General features: G+C 45.4%; 3 protein-coding genes across 5 annotated transcripts in view; 2 read left to right on the forward strand and 1 right to left on the reverse strand.

Annotated features, from left to right (window-relative positions):
- The window catches only part of SCAF4 (SR-related CTD associated factor 4), a 47093-nt gene extending 42189 nt beyond the window's left edge, over positions 1-4904 (forward strand). For all 3 annotated transcript variants that reach the window (XM_080376535.1, XM_080376536.1, XM_080376537.1), the window contains one exon: positions 3545-4904. In XM_080376535.1, the coding sequence (XP_080232661.1) occupies positions 3545-4386 (842 nt within the window). In that variant the 3' untranslated portion in view covers positions 4387-4904. The remainder of the gene's footprint in view (positions 1-3544) is intronic.
- Positions 4905-7916: 3012 nt separating this feature from the next.
- Positions 7917-13304, reverse strand: SOD1 (superoxide dismutase 1). Its single transcript, XM_080376568.1, has 5 exons — positions 13145-13304; positions 12309-12402; positions 11751-11820; positions 9416-9530; positions 7917-8507 (listed from the first exon to the last, which is right to left on the reverse strand). Exons 1-5 carry the CDS (start codon positions 13217-13219, stop codon positions 8397-8399), a joined length of 465 nt encoding a protein of 154 aa, XP_080232694.1. The 5' UTR covers positions 13220-13304; the 3' UTR covers positions 7917-8396.
- LOC308059350 (uncharacterized protein) overlaps positions 13154-18490 on the forward strand; it is a 44449-nt gene continuing 39112 nt past the window's right edge. Inside the window, exon 1 of the mRNA XM_080376556.1 lies at positions 13154-13290. The gene's annotated coding sequence lies outside the window, so the exon portion shown is untranslated. The remainder of the gene's footprint in view (positions 13291-18490) is intronic.

Genomic DNA, 18490 nt, shown 5'->3' on the forward strand with positions numbered 1-18490 from the left:
GACACAAGACAGAACATTACTGCTCCTCTTTCAAGAATTTCCTGGTAGTATTTAATGTTCTAGAATTTTAAGATGCAACAGTTCTCCAGGGAGAATGAATGTGACATGCTACGTGTTGCAGAACATCGGCATCAAACTCGAAGTGTAAACATTTAGCCCATTCTGCTGGAATTGTAAGCCTTTGATTTCTTGTTCTCATATATATTTCCATCAGATTTGCAAAGGAGCTGTATTTGAAGCAGGATTGCTGTCAGCTACAGGAATCACCATTCCTCCATTTGCTTTCTTGTAACAGCACAGCTGAGAAGTATTGTAACTGACTGTAGGAGATGCTGTAATCACTTAACTGAACAGAGTTCTGTTTAAAAAAATAAAATTAAAAAATCTTTTCAGCTAGGCTAGCATTTGTAACACTGATAATTATCACAATGGGCTTTGTCCAGCCAGAAGAGAAGATAATCAGACATGGAATTACAGTGACACAGAAATCTGGCTTTTTACCTCATTTATCAAAACAGTAAGGACTACTCCAGTTACCTCTCTGGGTAGAAGACACTTCTTCAGGACAGCTGTAGGCATTTTGGGCTATGTTGGAAGGGTAAAATGAAATTATTTTTGACACTATGTGATTGTTCTTGCACCTCTGAAACAACACTCATGGTTGGCGATGGGTTTTCCTAGCACACTTGTGTTCTTCATAGTAAACACTTGGCAAGTTCTGAGGACCTTTCACTATGTATCACTGGTAAAATTTACAAATAAAAATAAGTTGTGAAAGGAATCCATATTTTACACATTTGAACAGCGTGACATAGTAGGTGTATGGTCTGGGGGCTGCGTCTGCAGTATTAAAAGCCATGTCTTAGCCAAGTCACGCAGAATAAGGAGCTGGTGAAAGGGAGGGTTGTGTTTCATACCCATAAGCAAGAAGACAAGAGTTAGCTACTACAAAAAGGCTTACAGTTATGAATGAATAAATAAAATACAGGCTGGGGCAGATAAATTCCGTCACTCGTCTGCACAGGTATGAGATGGTCGTTAAATCACGTTGCTGTTCTACTGCCTTTCCCTATATAAGGGACAACAAAGGGCTTTAAATTTTCCTAGATGTTGCATGTGCTGTCTGTACCACTAATTTTTCTGGGCATTTTCAGTAAACTTACAGAGCTGTCCAGACACACATCCAAGACACACACCATTAATTGGTGCCTGGTTTGTAAGCGCAGTGAGGAAACTCATGGTTCTTTCTACAGTGTACTTCAGACTCAAAAGTGGAGTGGGCTGATTTAAAATAAAAAGCGTTCAGCTGCCCTACTGATGCAGTCCAGATTGAAACAGAATGAATTTCAGATACCATTATGCTGCTTTTGTGCTGCATTTTGTGTAGAAATAAAGTCGAGAAATCAAATTACTCATACTTGTTAAATTTAAAAAAACTTTTCACACTTGCCTCATGTGCTTGCTGTTGTAACCCACATCTACTCTGCTGCTGTAGAGCAGAATCATCGGCTTCTCCTCTGCGGCTCATTAGATCTCGGGCATTCTTTTCTGCCTTATTTTTAATCTTTTGTGGAAGAATTTACCTATCAACAAAAATATGCCCAAACCTCAGAATTCAGCATAATGACATTCTTGGAAGACAGCGTTAGCCATATGTCTGTCCCATCAGATCTGTAGTACTAATCCGTACGAGGAGTTTAAACTAGGTGACTTACAGCCCTGGTTAGGAGCTAGGAGGAGGGGGAGGGCTGTGCATTTTAAAGTTAAAAAGGAAAAAAAAGCCAAACACCAAAACCAGAAAAAAAATGCTGTTGCTGTTGGAACATGTCTTTCAAAGAGTGGGACCTATCAAGCCGTGTCTTAAAAGTGACTGCTTGGAGGGGAAGGTAAGATGATGCCGTGGAGTGGAGAAATATTCACATTGTTGTCACCAGAGTTCTGATCAGCAAAGTATAATTTCCTTCCAGTCTGAATATAAAGAGGACTCAGATAAAAAGGTTTCTGCGAGAGATGTTCCTAAGCATAAGAAATGGTGTGGTGAAGGGCAACATGGATGTTCTTCAGAAGGCTCAGGCGTATTTGGGATGGAAATGCTACATAAATCAGATGGAGGAGGAGGGAAGCTGCGGCAGGTGGTTGGGGATGTCTGCTCCGCTGTGCTCATTAAACTGAAACCAAAGCGCCGTTTTCACTGAGGACGCTGCCAAGTACTTAATTCTAGTATTAATTTACATAGCTATTTCACGTTCTGGTTTTACCCAGGGCAGGAGTTACAAGATTTTACGTAACCATCAGTCTGAAGTTTCATTTTTATTAATCTATGTAGAAATAAAACATTATTTATAGTCTCAACAAATTTTTAGTGGAACGCAAGATGGCTTAGGAGAGATTTGTGCTTTTTCTGCTGGCTGGCAGCTGTTGATTCCTTTAAATTTCAGTTGGAGAGTTGAAAAAACAACACATGCTTCCTCAGATCTGGAGCTTATTTTCAGGTAAATAACTGCTAGTGAGCAGAAAGAGCAGCTAGAACCTGTGTAAAGGCTACAGAGAACATGAGGCTACAGTGTTTACTTGCTCAAACAAAAGGAGTCGCGCAAGATGACATGGCACATGCTCGTTGGTATGCAGGGCTCATCTGGAGCTCGGTAATCCTCGTTCATTTTGGGTCGCGTTGGTGTCAACAAGCTTTGGGCTGAGCTTTCTCAAATGGTACGTTTTGAGAGTAAAGTCTTTTTCCTCTTCATGAGACTACGCTAGAAACTGGAGTCCAGGAATAAAAACGGGAAACGCTTGGTGTTGGATATGTGCTATAAAGGACGGAAAATTGTAGTTTTAAAAGAAAAAACAAACCAGAAATCACATGTTGCATTTCCTTTTGGTTTACGTTGCCAGGTTTATTCTGCTAAGATTAAACTTTGTCATATCCCTTTTCTCTGGAATGGTAAATCGAACTCTGTCATTTCCTGCTGCTACTCCAGCCCTCTCCCCTCATCGCTTACTGTATCTGCCGCCTGTTCAGCGTGCCAAAAATCTCGACAACCCGTTCAAATCTCAAGCATTTTAGCCAGATGAGATTTTGCTGATGTTTGTAATAGAGAAGAAATGTTTTAAAGCTAACTGAAGGTGAGGTGTCTTTAATTAGAAGCCTGGGAAGCATAACCTATTAGGAAGGTGCTTTGTCAGCAGTTGACGAAGCAAGACACCAAGCTGGAGATCAGGAAGAGTTTGGACCTGCAAAATGGCAATGGTTTCTTCACAAAAGGAAGCCTTTAGAATAAGTCATTAGTTACTGCCGTTGCAATATTAATTATTTCTGGCACAACACAGACCTCTGTTTAAAGACGATGCTCTCTTTACAGTACATAAACCAGCACAAGAAGCTTTGCAGGCTGCTCCCCTCCGCCCCCCCTTCCCCTCTCATTTGGGTGTTGAAATTGAAATTTCATGAGATAACTTCAGAATGTATTTGAAATTAATGAAGATGCTTTTGTTTCCCTCCTGCCAGCCTCTGATTTTACTCTGTGCGTGTGTGTGTTTGTTTCAGGCACTCAAGGAGTCGCGCCACCCCCGCCGGCCCCCGTTGTTGGGTTGCAGACTCCATCCACTGGCCTCCTGGGTGCCCGGCCGGGTTTGATACCACTCCAGCGACCACCGGGAATGCCACCCCCTCCTCTGCAGCGGTTTCCCTTGATGCCACCGCGACACATGCCTCCTCACATGATGCACAGGGGGCCCCCGCCGGGGCCAGGGGGCTTTGGGATGCCTCCCCCCCACGGAATGAAAACCCCCTTCCCACCACCGGGCCACTTCGTGAGACCTGGGGGGATGCAGGGAAGCGGGGGGCCAGGCGGACCCGAGGATAACAGAGATGGGAGGCAGTTTAGGAATGACAGGCAGTCGTTCACGCCTAACAGAGACCAGGAAAGGTTTGGAAGGAGATCTTTTGGAAATCGGGTAGAAAACGATCGCGAGCGCTATGGTAACCGCAACGATGACAGAGATCACGAGCGACTTGGTAATCGCGACAGGCGAGACTGGGGACGAAGAAGCCCCGAGCGCGACAGACACAGAGACTCGGAGGACAGAAACAGGCGGTCCAGCAGCCATCGAGACAGAGAGAGAGATTCGAGAGACAGGGAGTCTCGTAGAGACAAGGAAGAAAATCGAGGAAAGGAAAAAGCAGAGATGACAGACAGGGCAGACGGCGACAAAAACCATGAATCGCACAGTGGCAAAATGGAAGACGCAGACATTGTTTCAGAACTTGCTGCGGGAGAGTCTGAACCTGCAGGTGTAAAACCTGTGGAAGAGTTAACATCCGAGGCTACCTCATCTGCGGAACAGGCGGAAAAGGAAATGGGCTCAGTGGCGGAGGCTCCTCGCTAGGGACTGGAAGTTGTCGAAAGATGACAGTGACATTTGTTGGAGTGTAGAGCTTTAGAGTTGTACAGTCTGCTGTATTATATTTGCTTCTGCTTATATCACAGCCCCTCAGTAGTTGGTGGGGAATTGTAAGCAATTTGATTGCTTCCCTTCTATTTAAAATAGCCACAACATAACATGGAATACTGAAGATATGATTAAAATATTACCCATTTTTGCTGTAACTTTTTTAAAGTTTTGACTTTAAAAAGTTTACAAATCAGAAGTAGAAGTGCTTTCTATTTTTTTTTTAATTTAAGAAAAGGTAACGGTGAAAGCTCCTCAAAACAATAGGGATGTGTTTTTAATAAACTCTATTTTCGTAACAAACTTTAACGTGTGCTATTCTTCCTACACTGCACTGAAGTGGAAAAGGAGTGTTCAACATCTTAAAGTTTGAACTGTTAATGTTGTACTGAGTCTAAATTAGACTGTTCTGTTTATATTTGTTAAAAGAAGAAATACATCTGTTTGTGTAGCTATTCACAGAAGCAAATTTTTATTTGTAATTAATAGTCATCTTGATTTTTAGATTGCTGCATTTTAATGATCTACTTGACCATACTAGGTAAAAAACTTAGTGGTTTTAAAATGTTAATTGAAGAGTTAACTGTTTAGTGTTTGCAATGCAATCAGTTTTCTTTTTCTTTCTTTTTTTCCCTTTTTTCCCCCCTTCCAACCGGTTCTGTGGTAAATGTTGCCCTAATTAGCCTTTTTTTAAAAAAGTGGACACCTTCAGACATACTCGGTCTGCTCTGCTTGTGATGTTATGAAATTACTGTGTGTGGTGGGCTGGGGAGCACACCAGTTTGGCATCTTTTGTACTTGTTATTCATTGATGCTTTTTGGAAAGTGGGGTGAAAGAAGTCGGGAGACACCAAAACACGATATAAAATGCTAACCTATTTTTTTTAAAACGGGGCTGGGAAAAGGAAGGGAGGTGGGAGGGTGCGCGGGGATTTTAAAATGCTGCCTCTTCATTCACATAAACCCGGGCTGCTTCTGTTGTCTGTGTTAACGATGTCTACCTCCTGTAATCCTGCAAGAGGTAGGTTTAAAATTTTTACCCACCCGAGTGTTGTACCTCTCAAGACTAATGGACAAAGAGTGCATTTTCTTGTATTTATGTAAGTTTTGCCACCTTCTCTCCATATCACTTAAGTAATTTTGTCAGATTTTAAGAAGGCAAGTGCTAGTTCTCAGCGGTCAGCCCTTCAGGCAGGCACGGACAGCTTTGAAAGAGGCCGCGCTGCATGGAGGGCATCGGGGCCTGGCAGCTCTGCCCTGAAACACGCTCGCTCGTCCTTCAGCCACGCGCCAGGCTCGGGCAGCACCAGGCCTTCGGTTGAAGCTTGTTTTAACTCTAGAAGCATAGTGGGAAAATTGTATGAATCCTGTGCATATTTCCTTTTTTTTTTTTTTTTCGTCCTTGATATAAGTGTGTTCTACTTTTAAATTTGGGGGTTCTTTTTCCCTAAGTGAAGGGCAGCTGCTTTCTTACATCAGTACTTTTTCATAGCTGCTCTGCAGCAGAGGGAATTTTTCTGGGAAGGGGAGGGGGAAGCAGACATGGAGTTATGGATTGGGGAAAGGACATATATTTTTATGTTCTTGCAATGGCAGAATAAAGAGAGAAAAAAACTGCTTACATATTTGTAGTGACCTCAGCTTCCATGTGTTACAACTTCTGTCCTTACTGTTTGTTTCATGTTGGGCCAGCGGAACTAACTTTTTTCATATAAATGCAGACATTTATGTCTTATGTTTAAGACTTGTCTTAGTAAAAAATGCCATAATTTTGTAAGGAGGTAGGATTTTTTTTTAACGAATACACTTTATTAAAAATTTGAAGACAAGAATGAAAGAGATAGAAGGCTTATCTGTTCACACAAATGCCACTTGACATTCTCTCCCTTTCCCCTATCAGGAATTTGAAAACAAAGCCTAGGAGAACCTTGAATGTCCTCTGCAGAACAATTCCTTGCTGCCTTCTGAGGCAGTGGCTGCATAGTATACCTACTAGTGATGCATCATCTTTACAGCATTGCTAGTGTATATGCTACCCTTCTACAACTACCCAGTTTGTGCATGAAGATTAATTAGCTCCATGCAAGCATCCATTACCGCTAAAGACAACACACCATTAGCAATTAACACCTTTGTTACTGAGCCTACACCTGCCAGTTACAACAATGTGTACACAAACCACGCGCTCCTCCTACACCCTTCAGTCCGGCACCGACCTTTAGGCTAGCATGCCATCGGGCACGGAACCCAACAAGAGAAACCAGGTGTGACAGTAAGGACCGGCACGTACCAGGCTTTCAGAGCAGCAAGTTCAGCACCGAGAAGGGCTCGGAGAAAAGGGGCTGCCACAGGTGGCATCCCACGGCAGCTTGACCTACAGCTGTCCAGTTAACGCTCTTGTTTTTCTCCTGCCTTAATGAAAGGGGAGACGATGTAACTGTCCTTCAAACTTCTGAAGCGCAAAGAGGTGATGGTGGTATTTGTGGGTGTTCGGTGCTCCACATCCCCTGATGCTTACGGAGGGAGCTGAAAGATGCAGGCACTAACTTAATTCTGCAGCAGCTGAGTCAGAGCATAGACTAATCTGCAGGAAGAGGTACAGGTGGGTAGAGACTCTACACACAAGCATTTGCCACCTGCAATGAATATACATCTGAAGTGTTGTCACAGTATTCTTGCTATACTACCAAAAGCCATTCTGTTTGTAACACACTACACTGGAATCTGGGTGTCTAGAACTACAACTGACTACCTACCATGAATATCTCTTATGTACAAAGGTAAAGGAATGTTGATACAAGTCTTCATTAAAGTTAATAATTTTCTCTATTAAGACTTGGAAATCTGTGTTTAAGAGGTACACACAATAGAATAACGCAAGCTGGCAGCAGCACACAGCTATTACACTGCTGAAGCTTTATGAAGTTAAATACAGAACTTCCAGCAATGTATATCCTTAAAGAAAAGCCCCATCCCACACTTGCCGCTCCTGCATAGCCCGAGGAAAGGAGTCGTCTTCACCGTTACCTCCAGCCATTCACTGCACATCAGCCACAACAATCCACCCCACACAGCTGGAGGTCCAGAGGAGGAACATGGGCACACACTAGAGCCACCCCACTTCGTGTGCTTAAGGCCTCCCCACCACACATGCACGCACACCACAGTCACATGTGAGTGCCACAAGCATCACACACCTTTTTACAGCAAAAAGTTGTCCTTGGGCACATAAACCCCCAGTTGTAACATGCAGAGTGGCAGGTCTCCATCACAGGAAAACACATGACAACACAAGTAACAAGAAAAAAATGATTGAGTTCAGGTCTTAATTGCTCCAGGGTTACTGGCTGGAAGCAATTTGGTGGATGCTGTTGGTGTCATAGCAAACTAACTACCAACAAGGGTGGGTTGTTTGGGGTTTTTTTTGTTGGGTGTTTTTTTTTTTTTTATAGACAGCAAGACCAAGGTGTATTTGCCCAGCAAGTTTTATTACACGAGTTTGAAACCTACAAATGCTGCAACTGTGCCAGGAGGAAGCCCTGATACAAACGGTGCCTACTGCTCTTTGGCAAGTAGCCTTGCCACAGCCCTTAAGGCTAACCCTCCAAATCACACAGTACACTGGAAGTTTTGCTGTTCAGGATGTGACTGCTACTATGCATCTTCCATTACATAGAACAGGGGGTCCAGTGAGTGAAGTTACACTTAATGGTTACAACAGATGCTTTAGCAGACTACAGAGACATTCCATCAGAGTCAGTTTAATTGCAATATACATCAATACAAAATTAAGTGAGTCTTCACCAGTTTTAAGTAATACTCAGAATGCAGAGTAGTAATGAGATTAAGTGATAAATCTTTTCTTGCACAAGGACAGGCAAGTACAGCATTTGCCATGAATTACAGCTTATTTGCCACTGTCATCATAAGCATTTCAGGTACAATACTTAGCTCTTCGCTATTCCAATTACACCACAAGCTAAACGAGGTCCAGCATTTCCAGTTAATTTGCTCTCATTATCTCCCCCTCTACCCAGGTCATCACATTTTTCATGGACCTAAAAGAGAATTGGAGATACCTTAATTCATGTTATTGCATAACTAATCAACAGTTCTTCACTACTCACATTAGTAGCAGCAGTGACAAGCAGCATTGCCCTCTACCAGCTGCACGTGACACAACCTATTGTAGTTACACAATGCTGAATGCCAAATCGATACTCATGCCAAAAACTTAGGGCTAAGCTTGTCTGAAAAGATTAGTTGCCTTCAGCTGAATTTGCTTGAACAGGAAGTCAAACCCCCACGCTTCACGTAGTTACTACTAGTCCAAGAGTGAGCTTGGACATGACATTCCGGTTCACCCTTACGACACAAGGCTGCTGTGTGGCAGGTGCTGGGCCTTGGCCATGCCACCTGCTGTGCTACACTAACATCTCTGCTCCTCAGTCACCAGTCCAAGCCTGGCTCATGCAGGAGCACAGTGATCTCAGCAGACACTAGACTCCCAAGGGAAACAAGACTGGCCAAGTCCACTCAAGCCTGGGCCTCCCTCCTTCCCAAGGAGGCCATGGCACAAAGAGTTGCCCCAGCAGCTACCAGACCAGCAATAGCTAACCATGTCCTGCAGTCCCCCTGCCATGCCTTTCAGTGACAGCGTTTGTGCCAGACCACCAGGTACTTCCTCAAAGAAGGTTACTTTAGTCACTCACAGCTGGAGGAGATGAAAGTTAAGTGTACAGGAACATCCTTGGAAGGCAGGCAGAAAATTAAGATCTGATGGCAGTGAGGTGCTGTACTAACACACAGAAGCCAAGGCTTCAAAGAACTCCCCACATTAGAAATTTTACGCTACAAGTTCTACAACAGACACCAAGGACTTGCCCCCAGCATCAAAGTGTCTCCACTCAGTCAAGACCACTCTAGAGATCTTTAAAACATCCCAAATAGGCACCAAGACACTTACCACCATGGTACGTCCGATGATGCTATATGGTCCGCTAAGAGAAACAATGGAATCTTGTATTTCCACATCTGCCACTCCTCCTTTAGCAGTCACATTGCCAAGGTCTCCCACGTGCCTACACAAAGATGTAGAGAAACTCACAGAAAACTCAGTTGAATTGAAAGCTCTAAGTGATGGCCTGGACAATACAATACCCCTAGTTATTACACTCAGGTACCCCACCACCTTATCTTAAACAGTACATATGTCCTCATTTACCACCAATGTTGAACACTTCTGCTGTTTTAACTTAATATTTTAACTTTAGTTCAAGGGACAATTAAGATTCAGTCCTAGGTAGAACCTGAAACTGGAAGGTTAATCCAGCTTTGGGGAAAGGAATGCCATTGCTCCCAAACAAGCCAAGCCTACACTGCACAACTCCTAGCCAAGAATTCCTCCACCCCGATGGCATCTCCCTCTGCTCAAAAGGAAGTCTCTCAAATTAGGTGAAAACCTTTCCTGCACATACAACATTCAGTGTAAACACTGCCGCTATTCTTAACAGCTTCTAATGTCTATCACAAGTCAGCTATTGCACAAGCTGCCTCAGGCTTTAGATTGAAATAGGATTAGTAAAAGCAGTTTGTCAAGTGACAGGTCAAAGGGGATGCATGAAGTGCTAGCTAAGTTCTCATCAGTGCCAGGGATGACCATTCAAGTTTGCTTGGCACCTTCCTATTAACTTGGCATTATACTCTACCACACAGTTTTTAATCAGAGCTAGAGCTCCACCAGGATTTCACTTAAGAACTGATCCTCAAGCAGTTCCATTTTCACCGAACTTCTGGATATTCCAGTGTCTTGTTTCCTACATGTCTGCCCCAAACAAAACATTCACTCAGAAGACAAGCTGATGTTCTGCAAGATTCTTCAATCCAGACTCAGAACCTTGAATACCAGATTGTTTCTGAAACCCTCCACGCATGCAGGATGACCAGCTCAGCCATCTGAACACTGACTACCAGCTTCTTAGCCAGCATAGAACCAAATTCATATTTTTAACCAAGCCCTATAAAATCAGGTCAAGGGTAGTTTTCCCTTTAGAAACTTGCTTGATTTAAGCTTCCGTCTACTTGTTTCAACTTTACACTGATAAAAGCGTGATCTAGTTCTTAATACTCTCCTAAGGAATTCCCCAGTCTACAGCTGCCTGAGCAGGCAGGTTACACCAGAAGCAGGATTTGACATAGAAAAACCAGCAAAAGCCACAATATTCATGCAGTTTTGACCGCTTGCACTGGAGCAGTTGGCTGCCAGTGAAGCCCGTGAGCACAGCATTTCATGATGCTGTCATCCAGACAGCTGGCTAGCAGACAGCTTGCTTGCTCTGGCATGCAACCGATCACTCAGGTACAAATTTATCAGTCATAGAAGGTGCAGTTATGGACATAAACATAAGCATTCAAAGACTAATCACAATCCCAAGATGGTCCCAATGCTAGTCCAGACCCTACCTTGCAGAAGACCAGCACTTTTATACTTGCTCCTAGCTCTGCTTGCCACCAGACTGGCCTTCAGCTCTTGTGCAGCCCACTCCCAGTCTCCAAACCCAGCCAGCATTCTACTGAAGCCACTTGCTCTGATACCAGATCTCAAACATACCTTCAGGAAACCCTTGCAACTGGACTATGGAAACTGCTTCCAGGGGAAGAACTGGGTCTCAGCTCCCACACCAGACCCTGTACACAGAGTACACAGCACACAGAGCTCCTGAGGAGTACACAGACAGTACAATACCTAACCAAACAGGCTAAGAACAGCCCAGTACATCCAATAAGAAGCCACTGTGCCTGCGCACACCTTTATATTCATCTTGCAGTCTCCCCTGAAGCCTCAGCACCTTCCACTGACAACCCTGATCTGCCACACAACAAGCCTGCATACAGCTCAACTACTAAAGTTTAAGGCCCCTGTTGTCAAAAATGGCCCCAAAACAGAAGCAAATAACCAATGAACAAGAGGCTTTACCACATGAATCCCCTACACTCACGTCCTGAGGAACTTTCACCCAGTAAAAGCCTTTATTTCTTCTTCTCCTCAAGCTATGATAAAACCAAGAATGTCCCAAAGACTACATTTTACCCATACTCCTGGAAGCAAGATATGTAATAAATTGCTGTACAGTGATCAGAACTCTTGTTAAGTGACCCTAGAAGTCCTGCAGGAATTACCAGTTTTCTTCTGGTATTGTCCTAGCATGATTCATGAAGTGGCCTCCCAAGCACAAAGTAGCACTCTGATGGCTGCTGCACCAAGTAAGTACACAGTAAGAGGCCAGCCACATTAAACTCACCTTTCTGCATCCTTTGGTCCACCATGCTGCTTGCCTTCAGGATTGAAATGAGAACCTGCACTGGTACACCCTAAAACAGAACACAGCCATCAAAAGCAGGGTTTTCTGCAGTAGCCCATTTAAATCTGTTGCTTATACACTACACCAAGGTAGTCATCGTGTATTAGTGACTTCATTTCCTTCTGGTTAATGAAATCGCCACCCTCCTGTCAGATGTTCTACTGATCCTCTGGAGGAAAGTTACCTACTACAGACTTAGAAGTTCAAGAAAGTAAGATTACTCCTTCTAGAACACTCTAGGCACAGTTGAAAGCTTTCTTATTTCTTAACACTAGCTTCTCAGAGTATTTAGGTTAGCGCTTTGTATGTGCCATGTTTAACACCAGCCTAAACATGTTTAAAGTATTAAATGAGAAGCAATTCCTTAGTAAGTGCCATCATTTCTTAACACAGACTTGCAATCGTGAGACCTGAGTTGCTGCTACAACAAAAAAAGAAGCTCTTTAAAGCTGTGCAATCACATTACAGTTGTAACTCAAGCTTGGATAGACAGCTTACCATTTGTATTGTCACCAAATTCATGGACATGGAAGCCATGGTCTCCATCAGTCAAGCCACTGATTCTTCCAGTAATTTTTACTGGTCCATTACCCTTTAACAGAAATAATTTATCATCACGAAAATGACTGTAGCGTTAAAAGGCCTTGTGTCAAATGCAGCTTCCTGGTCAACAGAAAGCACTAGAAACTCCACTACAAGTTCAGCTACCAAAACATGAACAATTATCTTACATTAACTGATTCTACATGCCACTACAGTATTTCACAGAACGTTCTCATGTGTTTAGCCACCTAAAATACATTCTTCCTGTTACGCAGCAAGACGCAAAAGGCATGCCTTTATTATCGGATTGCTTGCTTTTGAGAGCGATCACATGCTTCCATCTGAAAGCACAAGTAACCCTGAAGCCATTCCTCTCCTACAGACACATCCATGCTGTGCGCAGCCCCAACTTTTACTCAAGACAAAGCGTTCAAAACGGCGCTGCGCACGCAGTAGCCGGAGCTCCCCGAAGCCCCACTCCGGCAGCAGGAACAAGCCCCGCAGCACGACAGCGGCGGCCCCGAGCAGGGCAGCAGGCCAGGCCCGCGCCGCTCCGGGGCGCCCCGCACCGGGTGGGCCCAGCGCCGCGCCCGCCGCCCGCTCCCTCCCGCCGCCGGGCCGCGCCGCAGCCGCGGTTCCAGCCAGGCCCGCCCAGCGCCCCCCCCGCAGGCGGCGGGGAGCAGGGGAGGGCAGAGCCACGCCGCCCGCCCCGCGCAGTGACTCAGCACCGCGGCCGGGAGAGCCCCCTGCGGGGTGCGGAGCGCCGGGGTCGCGCCGCCGCCAGCCCTTGCCTGCTGCTGGAAGTGGATGACGCCCTGCACGGGGCCGTCCCCCTTCATCACGCACACGGCCTTCAGCGTCGCCATGTTCCCGCACCGGCCGGAGAGCGGCGGAGACTCAAGCCCCGCACCCAGCACCCAGCACCCGACGACTAGAGGTGGGCCCCTCCCGCCGCTCTTATATCAGGCGGGCAGTCAGCGCCGCGGCCAATGGCGGTACGCTCGCGGCGCTCCTCGCGCAGTTATTACGCGGGGTTCGGCCAATCGACGGCCAGGCGCGGGCGCGCGCCGCTCAGCGGCACCCGCCCCCCGAGCCCACGGCCCCGCGCGGCGGGGGCGTTGTGTAACGGTGCCGGCGGGGGCGGGGCTGGGCGGCGGGGGGAGGTGTCAGGCCCCGCGCGGTGCCCGGCTCTGCGTGCTCTCTGGAGAGCGTGAGGGAATCGGTTCCCGCGTGTGACATCGTGGTGGCACTTGGGCCCTGAGGAGGCCCTGGGCTTTAAACGGTTTCGCTTTAAGGCTTTCCCTGACGGATCGCCGGGCTGCAGTGCCTGCGCGTTCTAATGGCGCAGGCTCCAGTCAGGCGTGCAACTGTTCCGTCAGGCGTGCGCTGCAGTGGCGCAGGCAGAGGCAGCAGCAGGGTTGTTTTCCTTTTCTGCAAACGTTATTCTCGTAGTAGCTGCATCTTTCCCCCTCCCCTGGAGGCTGTTTTCGGTGTTACTGAGGTGCGTCACATCACGAACCCTCAGCCAGACTTGGTGCGCGGCTTTGAAGTCCCCTCTGAGCAGCTCGGCGTTCCGAAATAGTTGCCCTGCCCCAAGATGTTTTGTACAAAACCCAGCAGAAGTACAACCTGAAGCTGGTGTGACTCGGTCGCTGACCTTCCTTAGGAGATGCCGCTGCACGTGGCCTGGCCACAGCAGCCGGTGGGTGTGCAGCGCGCGGCGCAGGGCTCCGCTCCGGGTGGGATGCACCTCGGTGTAGCCCTGGATCGCTCCTGGCCTGAGAGATGGAGGGCACAGGTGGCAAAATAGGTTCTCTCCATGCTGGTAGCACTGGCAAGCCTTAGGCTCCAAGGGAAGGTTCTCACCAGACTTGGGGAGCGTAGAGCTTTGTGGTTCCATTCAAAGGCTGGCAACCTTGGAGCATTCAAAGAATGGAAGATTACATTCAATTCGTTCCTTTGGCAAACCCATGTTGTTTTTCTGCTGCATTATTGGTGGAGAAGTTAAATCAGAAGCACAATATGATTTCACAGTACCTGGGACTTTCGGTAATCTGATTGAAGTATATGTCTGAACAATAAAGTAAGATGAATAATATGAATGATATAATAATATATTAATAAATATAATTATATATGCATAATGAAGTAATATGCCTGAACTACAAATTACTTAAAGCCCAGGTGGTTTTAAATCGCATGGTTGAGGATGCCATAAGGTCAGGGAAGGACGTACAAGGTTTGTTCCACACATCAGACTTGGCCATGACACCTGAGTCATGGCTCAGGTGACATGACTGAAACAAACAGGGACTTGTTTGCATAAATGGTCTATTTCTCTGGGAAAGAAGAAGCACAGAAGAAAACCCACATAAATACATGGAGACTGTTTCTCTGAGAGACAGACAAAGAGCTGTAGTTTAATCACAGAAAGAAGTTGTGAGAGGAGCATGAGGCAGCTTCCTATCTAGGAGGCATCTTGGCACCGTGAGTTCAAACTCCCTGGAGTTTTGTTCCTGACGTGCCTGGAGAGAAGAGACTCTGTAATTGTGAGGAAACAGGTCTGTGTTCATGGCTCATGCAGCACCCTGAGTGCTTGATAGATTAAGAGGAAATATTTCAGTGCCCTCGAGGTGAATCTTGTTTGATTTAAAGTGGTTTGTAGACTTGGAGGGATAGTAGAGACTCATTTCATCTTTGGCTTCCCGTACCACTATCTTTACTTGTTCAGTGCCCTTCCATAAAGAGGGGCATCTTCAGTGCTATGTTACAGTGCTTTCTCTTATTTTTAGGCCTGGCACCAAGTCTGCCTATGTTTTTATCAGAGAGGCTTATTCCTTCCTTCCTGGAAGTAAGTTTTCAAGATCTGCCCTTCTTCATGCCTCTACATGAATGTAGGACAAACAGGTGGATAAGACCCAGGTGTGTCAGGCTTCTTAATATGTGAAGTGAAACAATCTGATGTAATGATTTCAGAGATTTATCACATTAGGCATCAATGTCAGGTTACCCGTGAAGGCACCCTAAGGTGCCCAATGCCCTAGTTAGGCAGAATGCAGCTAACAGAGCTGATATGCGAAGACACACCATGGGGAAGAGATCAACGGTAGGAGGCTGAAGGAGAGATGTGAATTTCAAGGACTAATTTACAGGAGTTTGGATGGTGCATGCAGAAAGAGATCAGTAATCTTATATAGGTCATGGCCTCACCCTTTGGAGTGTTTTCTATTACTCTTTTCTTTCACAAGTACAATAGCAATACAAAAGTATTAGTTTACAGGGATACCCTTTCATATAAGCCTTATACAAGGAGCCAGGGAAATGTTTTTGTTTTGTTTTGTTTTCTCCCACATACTTCCTTTTAACTCATTTGTGAAAAAAAATTACCCCAAAGAAGCTGAACAGGGTGTTCAGTAGCAATACTTTATTTTTTATTTAAAGTAGCAGAGTCAAAGCGGAAAGGAAAAAATAAAATGTGCGAGGTGGGATTACAGACTTTGATAGTAGGAACTACGGCAGGGCAGAGGATCTGGCAGGCGTGAGAAAGAGTGGCATCTCTTGCAACTCTCGCACCTCTTGTTTGACATCCCTCTTTGCCCCGTACCCTGGTTTTGCCATCCCAACTTGGAAGAAGCCTAGAGCTTGGGCCTAGCTACACCTTTGTAGGTAAACTGGTGATAAAGTGGGCTGATCTGAAGCCCAGAGGGCTGAAACACACTCAGGAGGGACACACTTAAGGCTGGGTGGACACACAGCTTTGTCTGTTCGCTCTGCTCTGTAGTTGCCTGCAAAGAATATCTGTTACAGTAGGGGAGTGAAGGAGTTCCTAGTGTTGATCAAAAGGGTTGCTCTCACTGCATAAGGGTAGACACACAGGGATCTCTGAAGAACTAAGGTACGAGATGGTCTTGGGTTACATCCTGATTTGCCAAGTTAAAGGGCAAATGAAATAGTTACTGTGATGTAGGTTAACAGTTTATGTAGACAGAAGCTAATGAACTTCAAAGTGTGCAAAAGTAACAAAAAATTCCAGACCCTTATGTACTATAAAAATATGGTGCATATCAAGCATAAAGCCCACATTAACATGCTTTCTGATCAAGATTTTATATGGATTGAAAAATTAGAGGGAATTTTGAGGGCTGTGCTTCCCATGGCAACCATACCTCTGGTGCCTTGTGCAAATATATAATATTTTCTATTTGTGATGACTCTTCTGGAAAAATACGGAGTGAAACCAAGATTGCAACAGTAAACATCAAATTGCCTGAGCTTGTGTGCATAGGCTCTCACTCATCAAGATCACTGTCTGCAAATCTGCATTAATGTAATTTTTAATGTTTACTCTCTACGTTAAGAAAAGTAAACAGAAACAACATGAATTTTTAATAATAATCCTTCCTATAGGTCTGTTATGTCCTTGGATGTGTGTCTCTGGAGGAGAGACTGCTGGTGAGCTAAGTACAGGTGTGCTCTTCCATCCCGGCTGGGCTGGATCAGGAGCCCTCCTACTGCTCCTGGAGCAGATCTTTGGTTAGTCTTAACCCATTTTTCCCGCTCAGCAGCTGAGTAACCCCTGTTATACAAAGGTGCTTCCCAGCGCGGGAACGGACAGGTTGCACAGTCTTGTCATCTGGAGCTTCTCTGTGGAAAGGTGGGAGCTGCATTTCCAATATTAGTGTGACCTTGCGTTGTGGCAGCATAGAAGACTTGCTGCATTTGTGAGTCACCTAATGCACAGAGAACACAATACATGCCTGTTTGTGCAGGCTTGCTCGGTAAGGAGAGCGCTGCACCACATGTAGGTTATTGTTCTGTATTTTGGATGGTCTGGAAGAGGCTTGTGGGTTGTTTTGTTTTTTTTTTTTTTCCTTTGGAATCCCACGGTCTAGATGCTGGAATCTCCTAGTGTCTAATATTTTGTCACTGGACTCAGCCATCCATACATCAGTGTCTAGCACCATCTGAGATACTCCAGACTATCTCTTCTGGCCTCCAGCTGCTACAGAAGGGATCCTGGAACTGCTGTTTCCTACCTGCCAGCCCCCTGTGCACCCCTGAAGGCGCTCTGTGGCATCTCAAACAGCACTAGATACCTATGCTGAGAAACCAAAACAAACCCCAAGCCCTTGTGTTGTCCTGGGCAAGACGTTGTGTGTCATTAAAGTCTTTCCCTTTGATTACACATGGGTAATGACACTTCCCTGCCTCTAAGGGATGCTGGGAGAGGTAATTAACTGAGTTTATGTTTGTATAGCATTTTGAAGATGAAATGTTATTTCACTAGAAAATTTGTGATGGTGGCTCCCTAGTGGAAAGCCTGCTGTTCCAATTAAGAGGTAGTGGTGCTGATAGCCAAAGTATTCATGTAATTAAAATAATGTCAGCTGGAAAGCCTTTACATGGAACACACAAGATTAAAAATAACATTCACTCTTAACAGCTGAACTGAGCTGATCTGTCTGCTGCAACTCCCTCATCCTCAACTGCTTGACAAACTGAGTAAACTTGAAACATGAGAATCAAAGGAGAGGTTGTGTAAGTGTTGATGAAGACCTTTGTACCCAGCACGGGGCTTGCAGCCGCAAGTTACTACAACCCTTCTAGAGCACTGGTACTATTCAAGGTCTGTCCACTGTTGTGTTTTTTTTTGTTGTTGTTTGTCTGTTAACGTTCACCAAGGGCTGGACTTTAAATATTTCATGCAGTGCCCAAAGTCTGTGCATGTTACTCCAGTGTGTATTTCTAGTGAATTCAAAGGATCATACAGGTCTCCTGCTGGAGCATGTATGGAGGTCTGCAGCAGGCGCTCTGTGAAAGCAGGGCAAACCCCATGCTTAACATCCCTTCTCACCCACGCATCCTCATATGGGCACACTCTGAACGAACTGGGCAGTAGGTGCCTGGACAGGGCAGGAGCAGTCACAGGAGAGGGTGCTCCTGGCAGTGCCTGCTGCCAGGGACATTTCAGACCGGATTCATAGCAGCTGCTAGTGCTGCACTCAAATGCTGACAATTTTTTAATTATATTAGTAAGGCTATGATATTGTTTACCTCTGTCTGCCTGAAACAGCAGAAGTAGCTTTTAAGAGAAACCGTAGCCTTCTACTACTATTAGAGTAGTTTCTGCTCAGAAG

Source organism: Falco punctatus (assembly GCF_963210335.1).
Source record: "Falco punctatus genome assembly, chromosome: 2".
NCBI classification, from domain to species: domain Eukaryota; kingdom Metazoa; phylum Chordata; class Aves; order Falconiformes; family Falconidae; genus Falco; species Falco punctatus.